The sequence below is a fragment of the Onychostruthus taczanowskii genome, unplaced genomic scaffold (genome assembly GCF_017590055.1).
Source record: "Onychostruthus taczanowskii isolate IOZ18803 unplaced genomic scaffold, ASM1759005v1 scaffold37, whole genome shotgun sequence".
In the NCBI taxonomy this organism is placed as follows: domain Eukaryota; kingdom Metazoa; phylum Chordata; class Aves; order Passeriformes; family Passeridae; genus Onychostruthus; species Onychostruthus taczanowskii.
This window is the reverse complement of record NW_024501126.1, coordinates 5,412,195-5,437,535: the sequence shown is the minus strand read 5'-3', so window position 1 is coordinate 5,437,535 and position 25,341 is coordinate 5,412,195. Positions and strand designations below refer to the sequence as shown.

At 36.3% G+C, this 25,341-nt stretch overlaps 1 protein-coding gene across 5 annotated transcripts in view; it reads right to left on the bottom strand.

The window, feature by feature from the left end:
• Positions 1–8,998: 8,998 nt before the first annotated feature.
• The window catches only part of MTRR (5-methyltetrahydrofolate-homocysteine methyltransferase reductase), a 28,260-nt gene continuing 11,917 nt past the window's right edge, over positions 8,999–25,341 (bottom strand). For all 5 annotated transcript variants that reach the window (XM_041411786.1, XM_041411789.1, XM_041411790.1 and 2 more), the window contains 11 exons: positions 24,466–24,838; positions 21,538–21,660; positions 19,763–19,916; positions 18,900–18,988; positions 17,034–17,214; positions 15,846–15,888; positions 15,228–15,414; positions 12,780–12,898; positions 11,213–11,305; positions 10,946–11,125; positions 8,999–10,010 (listed from right to left, as the gene is read on the bottom strand). In XM_041411786.1, the coding sequence (XP_041267720.1) occupies positions 9,866–10,010; positions 10,946–11,125; positions 11,213–11,305; positions 12,780–12,898; positions 15,228–15,414; positions 15,846–15,888; positions 17,034–17,214; positions 18,900–18,988; positions 19,763–19,916; positions 21,538–21,660; positions 24,466–24,838 (1,687 nt within the window). In that variant the 3' untranslated portion in view covers positions 8,999–9,865. The remainder of the gene's footprint in view (positions 10,011–10,945; positions 11,126–11,212; positions 11,306–12,779; positions 12,899–15,227; positions 15,415–15,845; positions 15,889–17,033; positions 17,215–18,899; positions 18,989–19,762; positions 19,917–21,537; positions 21,661–24,465; positions 24,839–25,341) is intronic.

Sequence of the window (25,341 nt, the reverse complement as noted above, 5' to 3'; positions counted from 1 at the left end):
ATCCCATTCTCTTGGAGTTTACCAGTATCCATGCTAAAGAAAACAATAGTATTCCATCTCTTTATTCTGAATGCTCTGTCGGAGAAAAAGAAGGGCACATCCTCTGCAGAGGAAAATCCAGAGTCTGCATAATTTCCCAGTACGAGTTCATAAAAAAAATAAAATCAATTAATTAAGAGACAAATCGAGTATTCTATTAAAAATGGGGATTTTATAGCAATTATTTCTGAAATTCACAGAAAAAGGTTTTTCCATTGCTGACTCCTGGCTGCTTTACACTTTATTGCAACAGAAGTGCCAGAAAAGAAAGACAAAATTCCAGCCTCAACGATGCCATTGGAATTATTGCCATAAAACAGAAAAAAATATTGTCTACCCTGCACATCGATGTTACAAGCAAGTATCAACCATTCTTTTCAGATGTCTTAGAAATATAAGTGATCATCTGAAACTCACAATTACCTGTATCTCTTTTCAGATCAAAGCTGACTACTCTCCAGTGCTGCAAAGCCTCAATAAATGACTCAAAAAATAGCAATGTAATCACTCCTTGCACAAGTCCAGCAGTAAAAAGTGTAAAACAAAATGTGGTTTATTAGACCAGCTGGCATGTATACTTTGTCTTTCTGAAGCCCGCATGCACCCTTTTTTTTTTGCAGCCTGACTCACAGTCAAGCAGTTAATTTTTAATTTAGCTCTGCTGGGGATGAACTTCCCCAGATGTACTGAATTGCAGAAGTTCACGCCATGCCTTGAATATTTTTTTCAGGAGATAAATCTGGCTTTGGACCAAAACCAACCAGGTGCACAAATCACATGGAGTCACATACCAGTGCTTAAGATGCCGTGCTGAAAATCTTATAAAGGAAAAATACTGTTGAACTTCAACAAAGAAGTTTTATTAGGAAAAAAATTGGTAATTTTTAAAGCAAATATCAGGGAAAAGGTTCTACTGGATAGATGGCAGAAGTGGTCCATTAAATCCCCTCCCCCAAACCATCCCTTCCAAATATGCGTAGGCACAAAGTGTCAGGAAAGCAAAAGACCACAGACATCATATAATGCTGTAGGCACCAACGAACAGCTCAGACTCCCCTGTGTGCAAGCTTTGGGTAACCTCTACAGGACTCCCTCCCCATTTGCAAGTTTCCTGGGGGAATATCTTTTCAATGTCTGAAGTCTGTGCCTAAAGCTATCTGGGTGAAATTACACCCCATGTAAGAGAGGTGCTAGCAGACATAAACTGGAGACAAACACATGCAAAGGTCACTTGCAAGAGAGATTCCTGTAGGCTCTGTGCTCCAGACTGTCAGAGCCCCCCACTAAAAGGCAGCACGCTCCCCTATCAAACAGCACCGCATTCCCAGTTCTCCATCATCTGTCAGCCTGCTGAACCTGCACTGGCCCCATTGTCCAGGGCATTGAAGGAGGTGCTAAACAGGACTGGACCCCTGGAGCACTTTAGTGACAGGCTGAGTGAATCGCTGGAGATCAGCAGTTCAGCCAGTTTACAAGCCACATCACTGTTATTTCTTTAGGCCCTATTTCTTCAGTAGGACAGTGGTAAAATCCATACCACAACTGAGCTCCAAAGGATTTCCAGTGCTCTGTCCTGATTCAGGAAAGCTATTACATTGGTCAGTTGCTATTTCCTCACCATCCATGGTGACTAATCCAGATAACCATTTTCCCCTTCGAAATGGTTTCCAGGAGGATTTTCTTTATCACCTTCCCAGGGAACAAGGCAAACCTGACCTTATTCAGATCTTCCTTGTGGTTCATCTTGAAGTGATAGTTTCCTTCCTCCAGCCCTCAGGAATCTCTCCTGGTTGTCATGACCTTTCAGAGATAATCTAGAGTGGACTCACAATCTACATGTTGAATACATAAATAGAAACAGTGGATAATAATTTACTCACACAATACAGATTTCCTCATTCCCCTAAATTTTGACAGTCAGTTGATTAAATGAAACTCTACAAAAGCCTTTCTAGTTAGTGAGATTAATATGAACAAGATCAGTTGTGTTTCTTCATGTGTTTGAAAGCCCCTAACATGCTACAGGCACTGTAAGAAACAATGAATGAGAGAAATAAATATTTCCACCACATGTATAGAGTAGTTTACAGATTTATGCCCTTGTTTTTATTTACCATTTGTGCATTCATAAGTTTCTTTTTCTCTGAAAAAAAAAATCCTATATTCATTTGATACCAATAAATGGAATAAACTACCTGGAAGCTATTTTTTTTTTTTGCAAGCATTCATTTGACCTTTTCTGAATTAAGTTTTGCATATATTTTATTAGTATACATAGCTGTGTAAACTGAAGGACACAGTCATCCAGACAGGCATTTCAAAATATATCTTACCTGTAAAGCAAAGACAAAAACTGTATGCAGATATTGGCAATGCATATATAAAATATATATATTTATATTTGAAGATATATATATTTATTTTTATTTCTTTTTTATACTTGGATACATACATGCATGTCTACAAAGACAAAAAAGATATTTTACACAACCCATTAAAAAAAAGAAAAAGCAAAACAACTACAAACTGCTGAGAGAATTATTATTCCCATGGCTTATGGGCAATGAAAGTTCTGAATGGACTTTGGCAGGAAGTTTTACAAGCATGAAAAATGTTTGCATTTACCTTAAAATGCAATATTCTCTGTGTGCAAATCTGTAAGAGCCTTAACAAACTTGCCCATGGGTAGATAAATATAGCCATTTCTACTTAGGAATTACCTTTCTGTTTGGGAATTTTTCAAAAATAGCTTAAAGAAATATCAGTGTGTTCTGCTTCCCACAGGAACAGATCTTTTAAAAACTAATGCGTGTGAAATTCTTGGGCATCCAATAATTTATTAAAAAAAAACATTACAGTGTTCATCTCTTCCCCTCCTAATTGTGTTTTCTCTAGCTGTTTTCAGCAAGAAAAATATAAAAAAATTACTGCCATTAAGCTGTGCCTTTGGGGTGTCCTTTGGCAGCAATGCCACCCCTTCCCAACAAGCTTAGGAACTGTAACATGAAAAAAGGGAAAGAGATTCTGCCTTTAAAACAGTGTCTCACAAACACCACAAACTGATATTTGACTGTAGTTCTGGAAGCTCATATACTGCTCCTTTCTCATCCTTGCTGAACACGAAAAGGTGACATGAAGAGTGGTTTATCTACAGGAACTTGTTCCCACCATAAGGAAGAGAGTGCAGTATTATCTTAGTCTCAAAGTAGTGATCTGTAAGAATCACAAGAAGGGAGCTGGCATTTATCTGGAAAACAGAGGAGTTTTTACAGACACACAGGATGTATAGATGCACACAGAAGTGCCTGTTTCAACATCTGCCTCCAACCAAAAATGCTGAGTAGTTACAGCCCCATAATGCTTCAGTTTGGTTTGATATTCATAAACCAAGGGCAAGTTACACCATTTTCTCACAATGTGTAAAAATCTGAAAACATTGAGGAGTAAGTACTGGAAGCAGCCCTGATGATCTTCCAGCAAGTTACCACACAATGCATTACAAAAAAATAAGGAAACCTAATAAATCATCCATGCAATTGAGTTAAAAGCAGATTAGAGAAGAATATTCCTGACTGATGGAGCTCTACAAAACTGCTGTTTTCAAACCAACAGTAGAAACTCCTTTTTTAATAAGCACAATTGGCTCGGAGTGCTTTGTCAATGTGACAAACCTTTTCCACCACAAGTGAAGCATTTATTCAAATGCTAATGAAAGTGAATGTAATTTGTAGTGGTGCTGAATCAACTTTTCAAGACTGTAATTTGCATTTCTATAAAACTCTGATTCTGGAATATATTTGAATAGGGTTTTCAGACTAAACAAATTGATACACTGTTTTTTCCATCAATTCAAAAGCATTTTGATTTCTTTATGTGAGGCAACTCTAATAATACTGAAAAGCTTTTTATATTTACACTTCCTTCAACTAAAGAACAGACTCAAAATTAATTAAAATTATCTATAGCACAATTGCAGCAAATCAATTTTTCATATCATTCTGCTAATGTAGATTCATCTCTTATTACCATAATTGACAAGGGCTTCTAGATTGGAACTTTCATTTTCAATTTCCTATAATCACTAGCAGGCATGCCGTGATTCTCCCATTTTCATTCCTCCATGACACTCCAAAACCCATAAAAGAATATAAAATTATATTGAAAATATTGTTGCTATTTATTAAATAATCACTGTCATGTCTGAAAGTGGAATACTGGATTCAGTGTTCGTCTTCCCAACTCAGATGATGCATAACTGAATTAAATGGATCCAGAGCTGGAGGCATAAACTTTTTCCATTTGGGGAGCAGGGATAAATCTGAAGCTGTCAGGTTAAGATGCAGAATGACAGAGCTACTCAGAAAAGAAAAAAAAAAGTCCCTTTTATACAAAGGACATCCAGTGAAACTGAGACACTAATAAATTGGTTGTGCAAAGCCATCAACATACCAAACTGCTAAATGTATAAATATGCAATGAGAACATCAATTTTTACATTATAGAAGATAAAAGTTGCACGCATATGACTTTGTGGGAGCCATAAAACTCAAAGCTGAGTTACAAGCAGGTCATCTTATATCTGCTGCTGTAAGTGTTCTTTTATTCTTCTTTTTTAAAACTCAGCTGCAGAATAATAGACCAAATAGTTCTATTTAGTATAATTCATCACTACCTAGACCTGCAGCTGAATTTGTCCATTTAAACAGGGTATTTGTGAGTCAGATACATTTAAAATTATCTCTGGCATGGTGTTTATCTCTGGCATGGCAGGTTTTAAAAAGCACAAAGTCTTCAGTTACAGGCATCTGATATGCTATCTGCTATGGACACTACTTCAGCCAAGCATGGAGCCTGACAAAGTATTTCCATCCTCCACAGCACAGAAGTATTATCATCTGGGAAGCAGCATCAGCAAGGATACAGCACAACATTCAGATAAAACATGCAGTGTGCATTTTCCATATGGTTTATGTGACAACACATCCTTGTAGAGTAACAGTAATTGTTATTAGGCCACACAAAATATTACTGCTGGAAAAGAATTTGCATTACATTCAGGGCAGGTTTCAAACAAGATGGCATTTTCAGAGTATGAAATACAGTAATGTACTGTATGAAATACAGTAACTAAGAGCAGTGAGTCACTGGTTAATGGAAGAGTCTACATCAAACCTGCACCAGTGCCACTAACTGCAGCATTCCATGCGTCTCCTGCCCTGTGCAGCAGTATTAATAAAGGCAAAGAACAAGTAGGAAACTGAAGAACACCTAACAAGCAGAAATAAGTTGGGTTTTTTTTTTTTTTTAATATATTGTAACAGTAACACCTTCACTGTAATGATCTAACCAGTTGAATAAAAATTGAACAACATAACCTGCCCAGTAAATGCTCTTAGAAGTTTTAATAAAAACCAATTATGATTACTTGGCACTATTAAAAAAACCCCAAAAATCTGAAAGCATAAGATAAATATATTAAAATAATTGTATAAGAATGAAGGGGTGAGGAAGACACTTCCATCTGAAGAAATCTCCACATGGGTATTTCTGTTGAGCAAGGAAGACAGAAATCATTTTGTCCCACGAGTCTCCCAAAAAGCAGAACATATCTGAAGCTAACACTTACCAGTGGATGCAGTTGATGGAAGCAACAAAAAACACACCTTATCAAAAAACCAAGAAAACAAAGAAACAAAACCCCATGAGATTACCCACGTTCCTGAGTATAAGCAGCAGCTGATGTGTTAATTATCAGCTGCACAGCTACACTGAGAGTAACTGGAGAGTAAAGAGGATGTCACAGGAGTAAGGAATAGATCATTAATTTGCAGAACTTCTGTTTATATATATAGGTATGTACATGAGCAGTCATTTGTAAAATCAGGGCTGGTGGGAGCAGACACAAGGCCTCTGCTACAAAATCTGTGTTGTGGGTTGACACACATTAAAATGTACAAGTTTCCATATGTGGTCTCATCTTCAGATAAACTTGAGGCAAACAAAACACTAAATTTCAGAAAATATAGGCTTGGAGAGTTATTTTAAAATGCATTTAAAAGTCCATTATTTCACGGATAAAATCTGGGACAAAAACATTCCCTGGTATACACATATATGCCAATCTGTATCAGGCAGTGATCTGAGCTGGGAGGCTTTGTAATTTTGTACTTTAGGCTTTTAGACAGTGAACATGAACATAGAAAGACAGAAAGAAACTTATGAGCAGAACTCCTAATTACAGCACTAGCAAAACCTACTTTCTCTTTAACTAATATTCTTATTCCCTATTTCCAGTTCCAAAAGTAAAATTTGAGCAGTTAAGCCAAAAACTGTGGCTTTGGGGCTTAATTTCCAAAGGAAACGAGCAGACAGCAATACACAACACATTCCCCAGGACTCATGAAAAACAGGACAAGGCTTCTGTGTGAAACAGATTCAACAAGCATAGCACACCAGTTGGTACTGCTCTCCTCACAAAGTTGGGCAGAACAAGTATTGACATAGGACAAGCCACTTTTACTAAATAAAGCAGTGTTTGCAAATCTACTCAAAAAGATTCATCTCATCGATGTAAATATCCTTAGAACGAAACATTTCATTTTGTGTAAAACACTGGGTGATTCAGCACAAATCATGGTTGCTGATAACTGGAAATGGTGAAAGGAACAAATTATTTCCTTATTTCAAAATTGCCTACAAACTATTCTTTGCAACACAGCCCCCACCTTACTCCAAGGGCTTATGAGACCTGATCAACCTGTACTTTACTCCCAATAACATCTCTGCAACCCCTCACCCCGGTGCTGTTCAGTACCCAGGGTGCCATTCAGTAAGTTCAACCCTTAAAATGGACACACAAGCGATGTTCTGTGATTCTGCCATTTCTTTCACCCGGCCTTGTAATTTTCCAAAATAATCTTCTCAAGGTACTCAGTATCTTTAGACATGCTAAAAAATCCTACTCATTCTATTTCTGCCAATATGCCAGATTTCCTGAAAAGTTGGGAGAGAAGAGGGAAGGAAAAGAGATGCAAGAAACATGCCAATACTACTGCTTGTAGGTGCAGGAAAGTCAGCTTTAATTTAGAAGCAACAAACTGAAAAAAATCTGGCATGACTTTAATAATTTGTTAAATTAACCTTCTTTTAAAAACTGTATTTTAAAAGAGAAATTTCAACATCTACCCTGTTTCACAAATTTAGAATAGCATTAAAAAACTACTGAGAAAACAGGCCATAAGGAATGCTCTGGGACAGCAGCTTTAGCACAACCTCTGGTCCTTGTTAACAGCATAAAAATTGCAAACCTTCTAAATGTAATAGCACACTATTTCTTCACTATTTCTTTTAAATAACAAAGGTATTCTGTAACAAATTCTGTAATTTTGAGGAAAAGCAGAAAGAGGGTATTTCTCTAATAGAAGAAAATTAAAAGACATTAAAAAAAATACCCACCTTAAGTTTAGAAAATTTAGTAAAACCTACCCTGTATGCTTTTCTAAAAGAAACACTGAGTCATAAATCAGCATTACCTGATTACAGAGAAACATAAATACAATTAAGAAAAACACAGCTTTTCTGCAAGCCTTTTCCATCCCCACGATTGCTGTATCTCAGAAATTCTCCTTGTTCAATGTCACCAAAAGAAACTTCCTCCTCAGATAACACACAGTGGTGTTTACTGGGGTAATTTGAGCTTTGGGCTTTGCACCATGCAGTAATAAATTTAATAATAACCTGTAACCATTTTTTGCGTTTCTAAGAGATCATAATAAAGGTCACATGCTTAACTAAGAATTTACCACTAAATCATCCAAATGTTTTAATTTTGTTGAGGATTGATAAAGGAGAGGAGAAATGCACGGACACCAACTGTGTATCTGTCAAATGCAACATACACAACCAGAAAAGGACACTTAGCTGTCAGTATCCCAAAGGGTGCCATTTGGTAATACCTTCAGTATTATCAAAATGGTCACTGCAACTCCTGGATTTCAGGGATGCAAGTCTGAAAATGAATACCTGTAAGAGATATGGGGAAAGTTGAAGCTAGCAGTCAGAAAATCATTGCTTTTCCTGTAATCTCCAAGCACTTTCAAGTGGAACAGAAAACCCAAAGCTGAGAATGCACATGATATAGCAAGTGCTTTTTCCAAAGAAACTCCAGCCAACAGAAGGTAGTTAAAGATTTATCTTTACTATTCAGAAACTAGCAGATTTTCCTTCATTAATAGTTTTCAAAAATATGTAAAGCTGATTCATTGATGCAAAATGTTGACATTTGCACTGTGTTCATCATTTCCATGAGTTTAAAAATTGGAGTACTTTTGAAAAAGAAGCACTTCTGTTCTCTTTTATGTGCTAAAGATTATAAAATGCAGTTTGCAATTACTGTAAGCCATCTCTCTGTGGAGTTTTTTCTGTATAGACTACATAACATAGATTGATATAACCACTCTGCTGAAGAACTCCTGCACAAAATTTTGGTTGCCATCTTCCAAGGTTACTTAAATAATAATTGCACAGGTTATATCATAACCCCATTTCCAGGAACTTCATAGAAATGTTTCTTCTTTAAACACATTATTTTATTCTAACTGATTATCCTAATTTTTCCATTTTTTAAAATTTACCTACCAGTTAACTAATATTCACTAGAAAACAACAAAAGTTGCAGCAAGTGATGTGGTTCTGATTATGTGTAAGTCAAAACAAAACAACAATTCCCCCCAGGAAATAAATAATGATTTGTCTAAAATGTTCACTCGCACTTTGTGTTTATCTTTAAATGTCTAAGCATGACTTGGAATAGAGGAGACAACACGGATGTTTAGAAGTTAGAAAAAGCAGAGGGAACATATAGGGCTCTGAAGAGAAGCATAAATGACTTACTTTTACTTTTCCACCTATTTGTACTCCAAATGTCCCTTGTTAGAAAGACAACCACACACTTCAGTAATTTGCTTTCAGCCACTTTATTTTGCAGTGGGTGACCATACGTAAGGGTAACTACTTTCAAAACACCATATTTTCTATGTCTTCAACTTAAGAAGATTAATTTAGTAATCTGAGAAAGTATTTACCAAGCAATATTATTCCATCAACCAAATTCAATGCAACTGGTGAATTTGCTCATAAATTAAACCACAAACATTTCAGAGAAGGGAATGAAAACAATTTCAAAAGAAATATGCAGGAAGATCTAATAAGCATTAGAATGGTGTCTTGCAAATTTTGAGACATGATGTAATGATGTGATAGAAAAGCTAATTATTTAAAGAGAACTTTGGAGTTGAAATTTTTCAGTAACCTTTCTGAGCAACATCCTGGACATTCATTCCTTTTTGGCAGTTACTGTCACTGTGCAACAAGAAAAAATCCAAGCAGTCTCAGGAAGTATCTAGAAGTGTTCAAGTAAATCTTGGCAAATCAATAATGTATTTCATGATGCACAGATCAGTGTGTAACATATTTACTCTGTAGCTTCTTTATGTATATATTACAGGAAAAGATACATGATGTAATGTCAACATACAATTATGTTTGTACAAGTGCGTAAGTTTTTAGTTTATACAGCAACCCAATCTTAAGACGAGAAAATCAAGGCACTGAGTCCATTATGAAACTTCTCTAAAAAACCATACACCTCAAAGGCCAGCCTGGTTTGTTGTCATTTAAAAGGTTTCATGTTCCTCTTGGAAAGGTCAATAGAGAAAGTTAACCTTTGTGCGACTAGTGACGGAACTTTTGGCAATAACTTTTAGTCAAAAACATATGTGGAAAAGGAAGTACTTTGTATTACAAAGATATAGGAAAAGCTAAACATTTAGCTCCAAACATCCTGCAAATATCGTTTTGCTTCTCGAAGCATGGCCAGGATTTTCATTGCTTCCAATTTGTCAGCTTCCATTTCCATGCTTAAAATGTCTACTACAGCATCACTTACATCATCAGCCATGTGCTTCTTATCTCTGAAAAATAAAAAATAGAGGAGGAAAAGCATGATAGTGTATTTTTCCACTTATCAATAGCTTCAAAGGCAGGACAACAGAGGAAGGAATCATTAAAAAATCCCAAACAAAACCAGAGCTTTTATATTGTACAGCATGATTCTCAGAGTTTTCCTGTAGCTGAGCATTGACATTAACTAGGGTTTCTCTCAATCAAACACTACATACTTTTCAGCATGCTGTAATTCATAAGTAAAAAACCTTGCAACCCTAGTTGAGGTGGCAGAGAATAATTGGTTTCTTTAAGGAAGAATTGGACCTGCTGAATGAGTTTTGATTCCTGTATCACTACGGAGTTCCGATACTAAAGAAAAACAAAAACTGGTACCAAACCCCTTACTTATTAATAATGCTATTTTCAATACAAGTAGCTGACATTTTTACCTGCAGGAGAACACATTAACATTGGGCCTTATATTCAGTGTGTCCATTTATCAACAAACTTTCTAAAAATCTTGAACCTCCAGGTAAGTTAGCATCCACAGACAAAAAATTTATTACTATTACAGAGCTTTAGCATTCTTGAGCACCTAAACCTGGAACACAGAAGACTGCTGTTGTCTCACAGATGAGCAGTTTCTCATCACATCTATTCATACATCTCATTTTCTAAAGAAAAATCAATTGGCTTGAAATCTCCTATAATTTAATTGAATACTGAACAAAAAAAGGAAAATAAATAATACGGGACTAAAACAATCAGTGGAACTGTGTGGTTACAAGCTGTATTTCAAGATTATACTGGAAAACAGTGGAGACAGGGATGACAGTCTAGCTCTTCAGGAAGGCTCTTTCAGCATCATATTCGTCCTTTCTTTCAAACAGCTCTTAAGTCTTTCCAAAGCCTCAAACTTCTGCTACTCTCTTTCTGAGCAGTCCATTTCCACTCTACTCACCCACATATATAGAAGTAACCTCTCTCCTTCAGCAGGACTCTGGCAACTTCCTTAGCACAAAGCCTAAGGACATCTTGCACGTATTTAGGTGGGGCCATTTCTGCAGCTGAAGAGTCTCTTGAGAAACAAACCTTAAGATGAGTTAAGGCTCCATTTTTAAGAAAACACTGGAGCTCATCTCTGAAAAGTAATAAAAACCTGTTAGCAATGGCTCAGAGATGAGCATTCCCTCATGAATACAAAATGGATGTTAAAGAGTGAACTTGCTTGAACAAATAGTCTCGATCCCGATGCCGACAACCAAAAAACAGCCATGTTTCTCCAAATTCCCAGTCTGCATGCTGTTCTCTGAGCTTTTGCCTAAAGAGAAAAAAAATTCAATCCTTTTTTATCAAGTGCAGAATCTGAAACATATATAACCTAATTTTCATTTAAAGTAATATTTTAAAAAAAGTCTGGATTGGCAGAAACGTGAAATGATTTAGGTAAATCAAAGTCAAACCCTCATTTGATTTTCCTGACTACTCACTTTCAGACCAGCTCAAGATCAATCAACTTCAAATTTATTTTTTTTTTCCACAGTTTTATATTGGAATAGTTAAGACTGACACACCCAAACATCTCACAAAATAATCCTGACTGCTGAATATGGTAATCACTACCTTTTATCCTTCGTTGGAAGCGATATAAAACTATCTGGGAAAACTCAGCAGTTTTAGAAAGCTTTCCATTTAGTTGTAGATACCTGCTAGACATTATGAATAAGAATTAACTACCACATCATCAGAAAAATTATTTCATTTTCTTGAAGTAATGCTGGAAGTATTATTTTAAAGGAGTTTTAGCTGCCATTTTCTAGTTACACCGAGAGAGATACTTCATTTATACTTTAAAATAAAATGTAAAATACTTTTGAAAGGTAAAGGTATATTTGAGAATGAAAATTAAGGAGTACACAATGATTTGGCTAAAGCAAAGCATGGAGTTAGAAACATCATGTTAAATTTTCACTTTTTTCTCAAATAAAATGTTCTGATAATTGCTATAGGATCCAAGAAACTCTTGCTAGAACCCTATTACCTTGCTGGAACTAATGAGTCACATTGAAATATGTGTTGGTTACCTTTAAAACTTAGAACAATTCCTACCCAAATACTTCACTCCTCCTGTTCTTTTCCTCAGAATGATCAAAGCTTTACATATTCTTGGTGACATGCTGTCACTTTTTGAACAAACATCTCTTTGCCTTGCAAAATTACACTGCTGTAGCTGGAGAGGGAAAATAAGGAGATCCACCTTCCCTCACACACAAACTCCCAAACACCCAAGACTACTGCTGAGTTGAAGGTTCTGCTGCCAAGATCCCTATCTTAAAACACCAAAATGTAAACCACAAAGAAATAAGAGAATATGGGAGAAAACCTGACATTCCACATGCCTTTTAATATAGATGCCATTTCTCAAGGAAGTGGATTGAATAACAAATTTAAGCCAAGCAACACAAAAAAAACTATCATACCCTTACAGGACTTTCACCAGCAACACAAACAGATAAAGGATTTAATTTCTTATTACTATTTCTGCAATTCACCCAACTTCTCATATATCTACTATGAATAGTAAATACTGTCAGATGAAAATGTAAGTTTTACTGCTTTGAAAAACAATAAATACATGAAAAATGTTTGTTTAAAATTATTGAGACTGCTTATAATCAGCATACCACCATTACAATAAGGGAAAAAAAACCCACCTGCATTTATAATCAAACCCTCAGGTTGTATTTCTCCTCAACATAAAAAGGCTGCTCTCCAGATAATGACTTGGTACATACCTATGTTGTAGGAAACCAATAAATGGTGCAATTCCTGTTCCTGGACCAACCATAATGAGTGGCACAGATGGGTCTGCAGGTAAGTGGAAAGCATTGTTTGGACGAGGAAAAATAGAGATCTAAAATAAAATCAGGTAAAATATAATTGAAGGGTATTCTTAAGCAGTAAAAACACCATGACATTTTTAGAACCTTCAGGATATTTACACAGCATATGTACCCACACACCCTTCAAAATCCTGAGCTTCAGAGCTCATCTTTAATGCCACACAGACATTTAGAATAAAATCTCACAGAAGTCTCTGGAGGGAAAAAAAAAATAAAAACCACAACAACAAAACCATGCCATCTTTACAAACCTGTTAATCCATCTGGAGGAAAACTGGGATAAACCACACAGACATGAATTGCTGAATATGAAAATTGATTGCACCACAAATTTGGTGCAGAATGCACAAATGAAAATTGATTGCACCACAAATTTGGGGAATACTGTTACAGAATGCACAGAAAGTTTGGTGTTGGCATTCAAAGGGGAGTAAAGCCAGTTTATTGCTATCAAAGGCAACTCAACCTTTTTTTACATTGTGGGAGGTCAGGATTTGTTTATAGTGAATTGAAGCCTTCTGGTAAAGAGCCTGCTTTCTTAATTTTCATGAAAGTTTGACATGATTTCCAAAAGTGCATATGGGTGAGGGGAGGCACATAACAGCTCAAAGATCTTGGAAAATATTTTATATAATCCCAGTGATAAACAGTAATTCTAATTTTCATATCTGTGTTAGAAAGGAAGTCACATTTTCATATGAGCTCCATACCTATCCTCTGAGACATGGCTAACATAATCTATAGAAAACAAGAGATTACTATTTTTAATTCCAAGAGATTATTCAAGATTCAGCAGCAGCCATAGCAGAGCTTCATACATTAAAATCATAAGCAAATATCCGATTTATTTTGCACATTAATTATGAAAGGATTTTAATTTACTTCCAAGTTTAATGAAGGAGAAAGGCACTAGACCGAGTTATTTAAACCTTGTTGTGTAAATCTGAATGGTTTAGCACTAAGTTTTTTATATTCTAATTCATTACAGATATAACAATGTTGAAGAGCATTAATTTCCTAGTTTCATGATGATAAAAAAATAAAATAATTCTCTCTGGTGGGGAACAATACTTACATATATATACACTTCACACCACACGAGTTAGGAGCTTATTTACCCTATTAATGATTCCAAACTGGTCATTCTTTCAAAACAGACTGCAAATGGTAAACACATTTATACTGCAAAGTGTATTCAATTAATCTAGTATATTTTTGCACAAGATCACACTCATCTGTTTTGTATTGTTATCCCATGTATTTCTGCAATCTATGTACATTGCTGCCCATTTATCTATGCTGAATTCTAGCTTGTGCAGTAGACAAAAGAGTTCTAAACTTTATCTAGACTCATTTTGTAATAATCTTCTTTTTTCTTTTTAGCCACCTCTTTTTCTTGTTTGATTTTTAAATTAATTTCAAAACAATTATATTTTAAATAAAGCGCAGATGTGAACACTGGAATAAGATATATGATGCACATATTAATCCTTGAATTAGCTTTAAAAAATGAAGATAACTTGTGTGGTGTTTTTCCCCATTTTGTCTGACTGACACCTTGAATTATTGGCACAGTTTGCTTTCAACCAAATTCTATTATTGTTTCCTTTTTTATAGTTGTATATAGATTAGGCTGCCAGTAGTTATTTTAGAGAAAAGATATGTGCATCACATATACCAATTATATAGTAGAATTCCTATTTTTTAATAATTAGATTACACCTAGTGACTTTGAGATCAGTTAATTACACAGAATCTCTGCCACAAAATTAAATGAGGGGAAAAAATAAAGTACTTTCTCCCAGTAATATGAACTGTGCCAAACAATCAGTGACACATGTCAGAAAAAAACACAGATGACTGTCGCCTGCGTCATACTCAATAACTTGGCCTTTACGAACTCTGGAAGACCTGACGAGAAATGTGAGTTTTACAGTTTCTCCCCTATTACCTGCCACTGCTTCCTGGAAATGACCACGTGCCTCTCTCTGTGCAAGTGCATCTCTGATGCAGTCACAACCATTTATTACACAGTGGTGGTTTAGTCCATGAAAACGTCCTTCAAGATACACTTAGGACTACAGGGAGGTGGAAAACAAGTCTGGCCTTTCAGCAATGGGAAATTTCACAATTTAGGTATGCATAGATAAGTAAAATTTAACTTTAGTGCTTAGGAATGAAGTTCTGGACATGTTATACAGAAGTAGGGTAGAACTGCAAAATTAAGGTGTATGCTGCTAAACCACATGCACTACATCACAGCAGCGAACAAAGAAACCTGCAGTTGTTTCACACATCCATAGATTGAACAGTTAACGACTTCAGAGCTAATATTCATACCTTTTCAGTTGGAGAGCTTTCTCCTTTTGAATCCTGAGAGTTTTTACTGGGGTGCAGAAGAGGTGCAACTAACTCAGCAAGCCATCCTGTACATACTCCTTTCCGTGGGACTGGTCTAGAGGGACCGGCAGGGAACTCCACAACATTAAATATAAAGCGCATCCTTCCTGGCTGATATAAGTTTGAACTGCAAAGACAAAAATATTAAAAACCCACCTAAAACCTGACAGACAGCTGTAAAATCTTGCAGTGGGTCTGTGTGCAGCCCAAACCATCGCAATTGAATCAAGATTCCCAATGTTCAACTTACCGCATGATATTTACATTTAGTTAGAAATTGTCTTAAGGCTGGACTCAGAGACCAGTGTCTACAGAAGGGAATCTGAATTCCTACAAGATTTACCTCTGTGTGAGCTTGTTCTTGAGAGCTTTACCAAAGCCTTGCCACACACTCAAAACAATGTTCTTTGAAATAGTCAAACAATGCTTTTTGCAGTAGAGTCATAACTACGTTTTCTCCTTCACTGCTTCCTCCTCAGACCCTAACATACACAAGCATATTTGAGAAAAACCCCATACCTAAACAACAAAGAAGATAAAATTTGAATATTTCATTACCTTGATACAGAGTAGGATCTAGCTTGTAATTTAGGAAGATGTTCTGAAAAACAGAAAAAAACCAGTATCACTTATTTGATTCACCCCAATGAAGATATTGTATAATGAGTGTTTACACTACAACAGATTACAAGGTATTTTAATTTAACTATAATTTTATTTTAGTAACATTCAGTGTTTGTGGTTCAGAAACAAGCAATTAACTGAACTTTATTTTGAATGGGTTTTATACTTTGTGGAACATCAATCAGAGATCCTATACAACAAGACCATAACAGTTAATTTATGGGGTTCTTGGTCAAACAAAAGTGTACAGAAGAGTTGACAATTGCAGATGAGTGAAGTTTAAAATTTAATTTTCCCCATCTTTCCTCTATGAGCTCCCCCCATATGTATCACACACATAAGTATGTCTATCTATGTGTGTACATAAGCAGAACTAGTCTTTTTGTCAGTACATGCACACTCTGACATATTTTAAAGGTGCTCTACATGAGATAGTTGCTAGGCAGAGTTAAGAAAAGATAGTGCAATGAAATTGCTTAAACAAAACACTAAACCCTTTCAGCAATTTTGGGGCAAGGTGGGCAAAATGACTGCAAGAACACAGAAAGCAATTTATTTGACTTATATTATGAAAGATATTAAGAAACTCTGGATTTAATTTGAAAAGTAACTGCCAGCAATTTCAGATGTATTTGACATGGCTACAGGTGCAGTCCCATCCTTTCAGTATTTTATATCAGGAACTCTGTGAGTGTTTTAGACATAGCATAAATATAGATATACTGGGAAGACCATTCTGTTTTAACAGGTAAAAGTACAAGAAAAGACTATGTAGGCAGAGAAATTAGGAGTGGCAAAATATGTCTTTTTTAATTGTAAGCAATTGATGAACTGATTCATAAAGACCCTAATCCTGCAAGAACCTTATGCTTATTTTATGTACAGGAATACTTCAGAGTCAAAGCATTGGTATCAACCTAAATGCCTGCAGAAAGAAAGGCAAAGACTATGAACTGTAGAACAGAGCTTTGTTCCCCACCAGGAGTTTCAGCTTGATCACTACTGAAACTATATTCCTAAAGCAGTTAACTGAACAGTTACCCCCCTGTCTTGGGGAATTGAACACTTAGTCTGACGCATTTTCAGAAACCAAATCTAATTAAATCTAAATCAGTCTTTTACCAATTAATAGGCTAAGTGAAGGCTTGCAGCTTGGAAAAGCATGAAGTAAATCCAGAAGGCAAACATTAGAATCTCTAATAAAGCGAGTATAATCAGAGGCTCCTTGTCTGCTGCAAAGCTCTTGAAGCCTCCGTTTTTCTCCCACATCACTGGTACATTCCACAAGAGCTCGCAAAAATGCCTGTAGGGAAGAAAGGTAAGAGTGAAGGCTAAAAAAACTTGTCCATTTGGGAAAATGATCGCAAAACTGGGAAAAACTTTGGTTGCCTGGGGACAGGAATTGGGTTAATGGATAATACATTTTATTTCTCAATTTTTTTTTGATTGCTCTTCTAACGTCTGCAACAAGTTGGCACAACAGAAAATCCTACTTAGCCTGAGCAAAGAAGAGACAAAAAAACAGGCACAAGACATTCCCCACAAAATTCCTAATTTTGAAAGGTGCTCTTCTTGCCCCTATTTACACTTTAGTTAGGCAGCTCCATAACACAATTCAAGACAAAACACCATTTGCTAGGGTACAGAAGCCAGGAAACAAAGAACAAAAATCTTAGAAGAGATATGACTATAAATAAAGTATGGTATTAAATGAGTCATGTTAATGTTGTTGTGGTGTTTTATTCTGTACTTTATGCCTACACACTGTTAGTGTATTTTTCTTAAAGGAAAGTTAAATTGAGCATTGTAAGCTAAAGTGAAGATTGGATGTAAGTAGTTACAAGTTTCTTTTTTAAAAAAGAAAGATGGAAATAGACACAGTGCATAAAAGAAAAGCAATAGACAACACCAAACGCAATCAGATGACACATTCTACACAAAGGAATACTTGGAAAATAATGTGAGCTCAACCACAGAACTTCCAGACAATAGTTTTGAGTATGGAGTCACATAAAGCACATTTTAAGCTGAAGACTTAATACAGCAGACAGGTTATAAAAACTGGCTTCGGTGATATTCCCCAGCCAGTACTCTCTGCCTACTCTCATTGCTGAGACAAATTTTCAAAAATATTAAACGCAGTTTTGAAAAGGTTGGAACAATGGGAATATTGTCTTCTGCTGCAAAATCCACTAAATTGAGTAAAAAGTTCCTCCCAAAAACTGATTTCTCTCAGAGACCTGACCACACAATTGTTTAGCTTCATCTTTCATATAAAGTTGTCTTTAAAATATGTTTTGACAACACCAGAAATACAGATGCATTTTCAGTTAGAAGCTGTGATTTTTTTACATACACAAAATGAAAGGAAAATAATGCATACATGTTGTGAGAACAAATGCTAAAAAAGCAAAAATCTTCCTTTGAATTCTGCTATGTTACTGAAATGTTAAAGAAAAGCTTTAAAATTTCACAGATTTCACACAATATTGTGAGTTGTAAGGGGCCCACAAGGATCATGAAGTCCAGCTCTTAAGTGAACAGCCCACACAGGGTTACTAGCGCCATGCTCTGACTAACAGAGCTAATGTAAAGGACACTGTGGTACATTTGCACACAGCAACATGCGTATTTTAACAACAGAACCTGACAGATGTGGCTCCCTCTGATTAAAAAGACTGTTTACTTTAAAATCACTATGGGGCTAGGTTCAGTCAGCCTTCCCAGCAACCTGGCACCAAGTTATCTAATACTTTTCTACTTATTTCCAGACTAGTCATGAATCAAGATACTGCAGAACAGGAATGTCTGCCAGATAAACTACTAGAAGTGACTTTTCTCAGAGTAAAGTCCAAACAGCAGCATACAAACTGACAATCCTTATTCACCAAGAGATACTATAACTACACAAAAAGCAAGGACAGATCTGTAAGAGACATATAGCATAAAATTACTAATTTCTCTTTAGAATAAAAAACACATAAACACCTTTTTGGGAATTGCTCTTATTTCCAGACACCAGGTTAGAATGAATTTGAGAGTGCTTCTTTCAGGGATGTGTTGTGGACGAGATGCTCCTAGTTCAGTGGGAGAAAAGAAAACAAAGTAAAATGTGCATCTATTAATATACAAAAGGGGCATCAAACATCTCATACGTAATGGACAACTTGTGCAGCCCTCAAAACTGCAGGGAATCTCACAGTGAGAACTGGTTTACCTATAAACCAGAATAACAAAGAGCCCTACACCACCCTGTGGAAATAAAGGCACAACTCAGCAGTACCATTAAGACCCCAAATGCAATACAGGAAAGTAATTCACACAGGTCCAGCCAGCAGTACACAGGCACACTTCGAACATGAAGCCACTCCTTCTGAAGTATGACATCATAAGACTCAGCAGAACACATCCATAGACCTACAAGTCCATTAAAAGGCACCTTGCAACAACACTAAGGCTTGTCCTTGAGGAGTGCAGCCTGCTTAGGATGTAAAACAGATTGACATGCAGTGTTGTGCAAGGAGATTTTACTTTCAAGTGAGGGATTGTAAGGTTATGTGATTAAAGCCTTATCTCCACAAACATGAAGGAGCACAGAGTAAAATGAGATGGACGCATGCCAATGCCAGGCTGCAGTTCCCAGTCAAGAGCTCATCTACTCATCTACATTAAAAGCAGCAGCAGCATTCTTATGCATCCTCTTTTTTAACACATCACTGTGAGTTCCAACATGCCTCCATGAAAGACAGCTGTGTTCCCCTACTAACAGTAAAATTATTCAAAAGTATGCACACCAACTCCTACTAACACAGCAAGGAGCATTGTTCCACGACCAGTGCCTCACACCATACCTTTCTTTTTAGTGCCCTGCTTAACTTTTACACAAACAAAGTTGTCTCCTTTTTCAGAAAGCCCCAAAATGTGAAGAAGCTTTTCCACTTCACTGACATTGTTGGGACATATCATACAGAAGGCATCTCCAGGCTGGTACTCAAAAGCTGTATCCTGTTTTAAAACATGAAACATTTCTATTAAATCTTACTACAAACCAAGGCATTCCCATTCCTGACAACAACCTTCCTACTATTGTGTTCACATTAAGTCAAATATTTTTACTCTGTGCTAACACTTCGCTGTTTTGAGCACATCAGAAATGAAGTAGTCATGTTTTCTCAGGCTTAACCTTACTAATTAGAAAAAGTCTTTCCTTATCTGGTTTAAATATTTGGACATTCTTTAATGAGAACTGCTGAGCAGCCCAAACAGAAAGAAAATAAATACGTATTAAGAGGTTGTGTTATATAATCAGCCCAGATCATTAATTACTTATGTTCTACATTTTCTGGTTTGAGAAGAGCAGAGAAATGAAGTCCTGATAATTAATGCAACTTTTTATAGATACATATCATTACTAAACGAAAATTTGCTGGTTAAACTATTTGATAAATTGTGACAGAAATGACCAGAATTCCTTTTATTTTTTTTTTGGAGGAAAAGAAGAAAAATAACCAGACAAGAACACAGTGAAAATTCAAATCTTAAGACCTAGATTCTGCTTAGCTGCCTGAGATTCTCGTGTGCAACTGCTGAAACTGTTGTGTGCAACTCAAGCTTCTGACTGTTAAAGGAACATGCAGAATTATATTTGCATCATTATGTTTCTCTTATGCATCAGGTGAGTGATCTGCATACAAAGACTAGCAAGAATGTTAGGTGAAAAAGGCAAGAAAATGCTTATATTTTCAGTGGGTGCTGATGACAGAATGCATATAAACACACAAATACATGCAAAAAACCATGTCGCTCAAAGAATCAGTCGCTCAAAACTTAATAGAATTTATTTATAATAAATATTGAGATTTAAAGATGTCTCATGCATATTGAGACAGATTAGGCTAAGAGAGTCCAACAAATGGTACTGTCAAAATCACAATATTCCAAAAGTAATATTCTATCAATTTGGGAAGCCACTTAAAAGTAACATTCTTTCCTTTTCTAGATTTCTTATAAAGTAATATCAAGCACCCTCTACCTGTCTTTCATCTTAAAACAAAATATGATCTTCACTGATTAAACCAAACCATATTTTTAACTGAGGGTAACCAAGGTTGACAGTTTGAGTAGCATGTTAACAAGGCACAGCAAAATGAATGTCAAAGGCAGAAACAGTGCTCAAGAGCTAACAATTCCTACTGCTTGATACTATTAGTGAAATTACTACTTGTGTAGATTACCCACCATAATAAACAGTCACAATTTACTATACCGTTTCTGAATATTCTTCAAGTTGCATAAACTGAAAGATTATTCATTTGCAATATTTCCTGACTGCCTTTCTCCACTGCAAACTCCCTTCATAAAGGTATTTCACTCAATATATCCATGGAACAACATAGAAATTAACTTGACACTTTGCTCCTGTTTTGACTTCCACAGAGTCCTCTTTTTCAGCAAATAAATTAAACTTCACATTTACAAAATGGATCAGCATAAGCTGACATCCTATTGAATAGATTTTTTTTTTTAACAGTCAAATAAATAATTTTCCCCCCTCAGTTATTATACATAACACACATTTTTCACCCTTTATTTTAACCCACTAAAGAAGAAGCCATCACCAACTTACTGCAATATCGAGCTCTAAGAGCAATGCAGTCTTTATCGCATCTTCCCTAGTGAGCTGAACTGCTTTTGTAACTGGCACTTCAAAGGTTGTTCCCTCTGAGATAAGTGAAGACAGATGTGGATTCTGAAAAAGATGACACAAAAACTTACACTAAAAATGCAAATCAGTTTTATGACATCTTACTATGACATACAGGAATTTGTGTTGGTGCAGGTTGTTTTTGAAACAATCTTAGAAAACAACTCAAAACAATAAGGAAAACCATGAACCTTCTATACACATATAATGTTTTGCTCTTTTTAAAAAAGCACATCTAAGCAATAACTGGCATATATTCAATTACAAAAAGCCAGTAGGCTTGAACAGACTAATGGGCCTACACTATTATCAAATGCAGTGAGCTGTTTCATTTTTCAAGAACTGCCTTGAAAATAGCCAATTAGAGAATGGCATTTATGTTAAACCCCAGAAAACTCCTGCCTAATTAAAGGATTATTAGGTGTATAGAATGGACATAAGAAGTAAGAACAGAAGTTACATCACTGCAGGTTTACAGCTTAGGCTTTGGGGTCCATTTGGGGTCTACTATTACAGGCAACTTATAAAAGGATTTTTAAATTAGAGCTAATGAGAAAAACCCACTCTAAAAGACAGCATCATATTATAGCACAACATTTTTACACAGTTAAGAATGTGCCCCAAGTATGACAAATGGGCACCAAAAATAATTCCAGATCACATATGTCAAAGGCTGCCACTCAAAGATCAGAATACAGCCCTCATTTCTCCATCACTATAGTCAGTGAGTTTAATTTGAGATCAATACAGACAAAAACAAAAAGAGGCAGGAAGGATACCAAATGCCTTTAACAATACTCTGTCAAATGTAAAGGAATCATCCTACCAACAGGGGAATATTCATGAATCTGAAGATTTCTTATTTAAAAAAGGAGACAAGAGAATCACGTGAGACCAACAGTTGGAAGTTTATTTGTTTTCTTAAGTTTCTGACATAGTGATTAATAGCTTGGGCCATGTCAAGTCATTGTGAATCAGCTGGACTGTTGTAACTGTCTACATTTGTATCCTGTCAAAGTCAAATTCAAGGCAAAATGAAATCAATATTTAAGCTAAATTGTATTATCTTACACTTCCCAGAAATACTTTAGACCAACTCACTATTCTGCTCTGCTGTTAGTATGCAGCAACTTGCAAATTCAACCCTCAGACTCAACGGCCCAAGACAAGATCATTCAAGTAACTGGAGAGATCATGTACCCGGCCTTCTTTAAATGGCAGGAAGTCTCTCTGTGGAAATATCCAAACCTCACCTTGACGAATTTCAAAACACACCAACTTCAGCTCTGCTTGGCAAAAAATATCCATAGCTTCTGTTGCAATGTGAGATACCAAAAAAGGACATGAATTGTGTGATACCTGCAAAACCAAACATGACCCTACATAGAACCTACTTGTTGACAAGATCTAGCCAACTGCATCAAAAATAGTTCCAAAGAGAAAAAAACCCACAAACATGCATTTGTGTCTTTCCAGGGCTCAAGATGACCACCCTGTTTTATATCTGAAATCTGCACTATAATCTTTAATCTGTCACTGAATTCCAGATTAGCAGATTCAGCTTCTTCCATTTGCTGTTCCAAAGCACAATTAAATTTTTTTTCTATATTCAGAAAAGGCATCAGTATTAGAACCTGACAAACCATATTCAGTCTGAATATATGCTGACTTTAAGAAAATGGGCTCTTTTAAGGACTGTAGCAGCACATTCAACCCAACTATTACTCTTTAATAGAAGAGCACTTCTAAATAAATCACAAACCTGAAGAATTTGGATTATTAAATTCAACAACCCGAGCAAACCCAACAATAGGAGGTTTAAAAGAAAAGCAAAATTATCCAGTGTTTACGTCCATACACCCTTCCATAACTATATTAGCTAGACTAAGTCATTCTCTCAGCCTTTCCATTAACAGTCTCAACAGAGAGAGCATCAGAGTCTGGGTTACTAAAGGGCTTTCATGATCATGAGCAGCCATACCAGAGGACTGTGCCCAGAGCCCCCACCTCAGCTCAGTACTGGTTCTTCAGCCCTGGCCTCAGCTACATTACAGCAGCACTGGTTGGCAGCTCAAGCTCAACTGTGCCCATGACTGGACACAGATCCTGTTGATCCAGGCCACCTCCTGCTTTGCATTGCTTCAGTAGTGGGTAGCAACGCTGGATTTGTTACCACACTCAGCTCCTGGCTCCCTGTCATTTAAAAAGCAGCCAGGGTTCACTGCTTCCTTGCATGGATAACTGAAACATTTGCCCTCTGCAGGCAACTAGGAAAGTTGAGTCACTCTTGCCAACTGGAGATGATTTCTAGCTCATGCTAATTCTTCTCTTAGTACAGCAGGTCTTTGTTCAATGTGGCTTCAATAGGAAATGCATACGACCTTTTGATCTACAGTTCACCTTCCACTCCCCACAGTAAAATAATGCTCATGTTTTCACAGTGACAAGTTTCTCCGTTACTAAGTATGCAGCAAGGTTTTGAGCAATTTTACAGCCTCTTAGCACATTCTGGAAGTACAAGAGATTTAAACAGAAACTTTACTGTACTACACTACAGCAAGATGTTTTCACATGTTATAAGCCACAGAGGATTTGAATTCTTGCCTTCCTGACAGTGCAATACCAACTATTTATCTGAATTATGTCTTGACATAAGTGTCCATAACCCATATGGTGGCACCTACATTCAATATAAATGGACTTTTTAGTTAAAATTCAAAAGCCTCTTGCATTTGAGGACATATCTCCATTACATAAGCATTCACCTGCTCTTCTGAGCCTTATGTAGGAGCATACACCCATAATCCTACAAGAGCTAGAGGCTTCCATTACTCAAAGGGAAGTCCTTACCTCACCCTGGGTGTCCTGAAACTCCACCTCTATATATTCTGGTGGCAGAGCAGGAATATTAAGAGCAGACTGAGAGACAGGAGGGACAGAATGAACAAGTGAAGGTTCGGTGTCTCTAGCTGGAGCCACAAGATTGATGTCATCCTGTTTCTGTGACAGAGTATCAGAGCCCCCTGCTCCCTCATCTTCTAGCTTCAAGTTCTGTACTTCAGAGCTTAGCTTTAGCTCATGCACAGCATGTGGAGCTGTAGAGAGAGAGCTGGAGACAGCACTGACAGCATTGCTCATGCCTTCTTTCTCTTTCTGCAATTGTAATGCTTCCTTGAGGGCAAGCCAAAGTCCATCAATCCAAGGATCAACCACCAATTCCAAACTGGGAATGGAGGGGAAAAAAAAGAAGAAGAAATGCATGGATGAATTATTGTGACTTCCAGAACTGTTAATTTACAAATAATGAAACACCACAAAAGCAAAAAATACTATTCACTTTCCATTTCTAATATATATCTGCAGCTGTTATCAAGATTATTTCTTTGTAAAAAAAAATTATTTAGTTGTTACCACTATGTAAATTTACAGAGTCTAAAATGTATAACAGCCTTGCTCTTCTTACAGTTTCTCATTTTTATTTTCATATGCTGAACTTTATGACAGAAAGTTGAAGGAATGGCAGCAGAATATGCAACTTTTCATTGTGCAACGGCAACATCAATAGCTTACACTAATGGCCCATTTATATTATTTCAGAACACAAGAGATAAGTTTTATGGTTATGACAATGTTTGTGTTCAACTGCCTTGCATCATCATGAACAGAACCAATAAAAGCATCAGTTCAAAATAACTAAGTCAAGACTGCAGCCTACCGGAAAAAGAA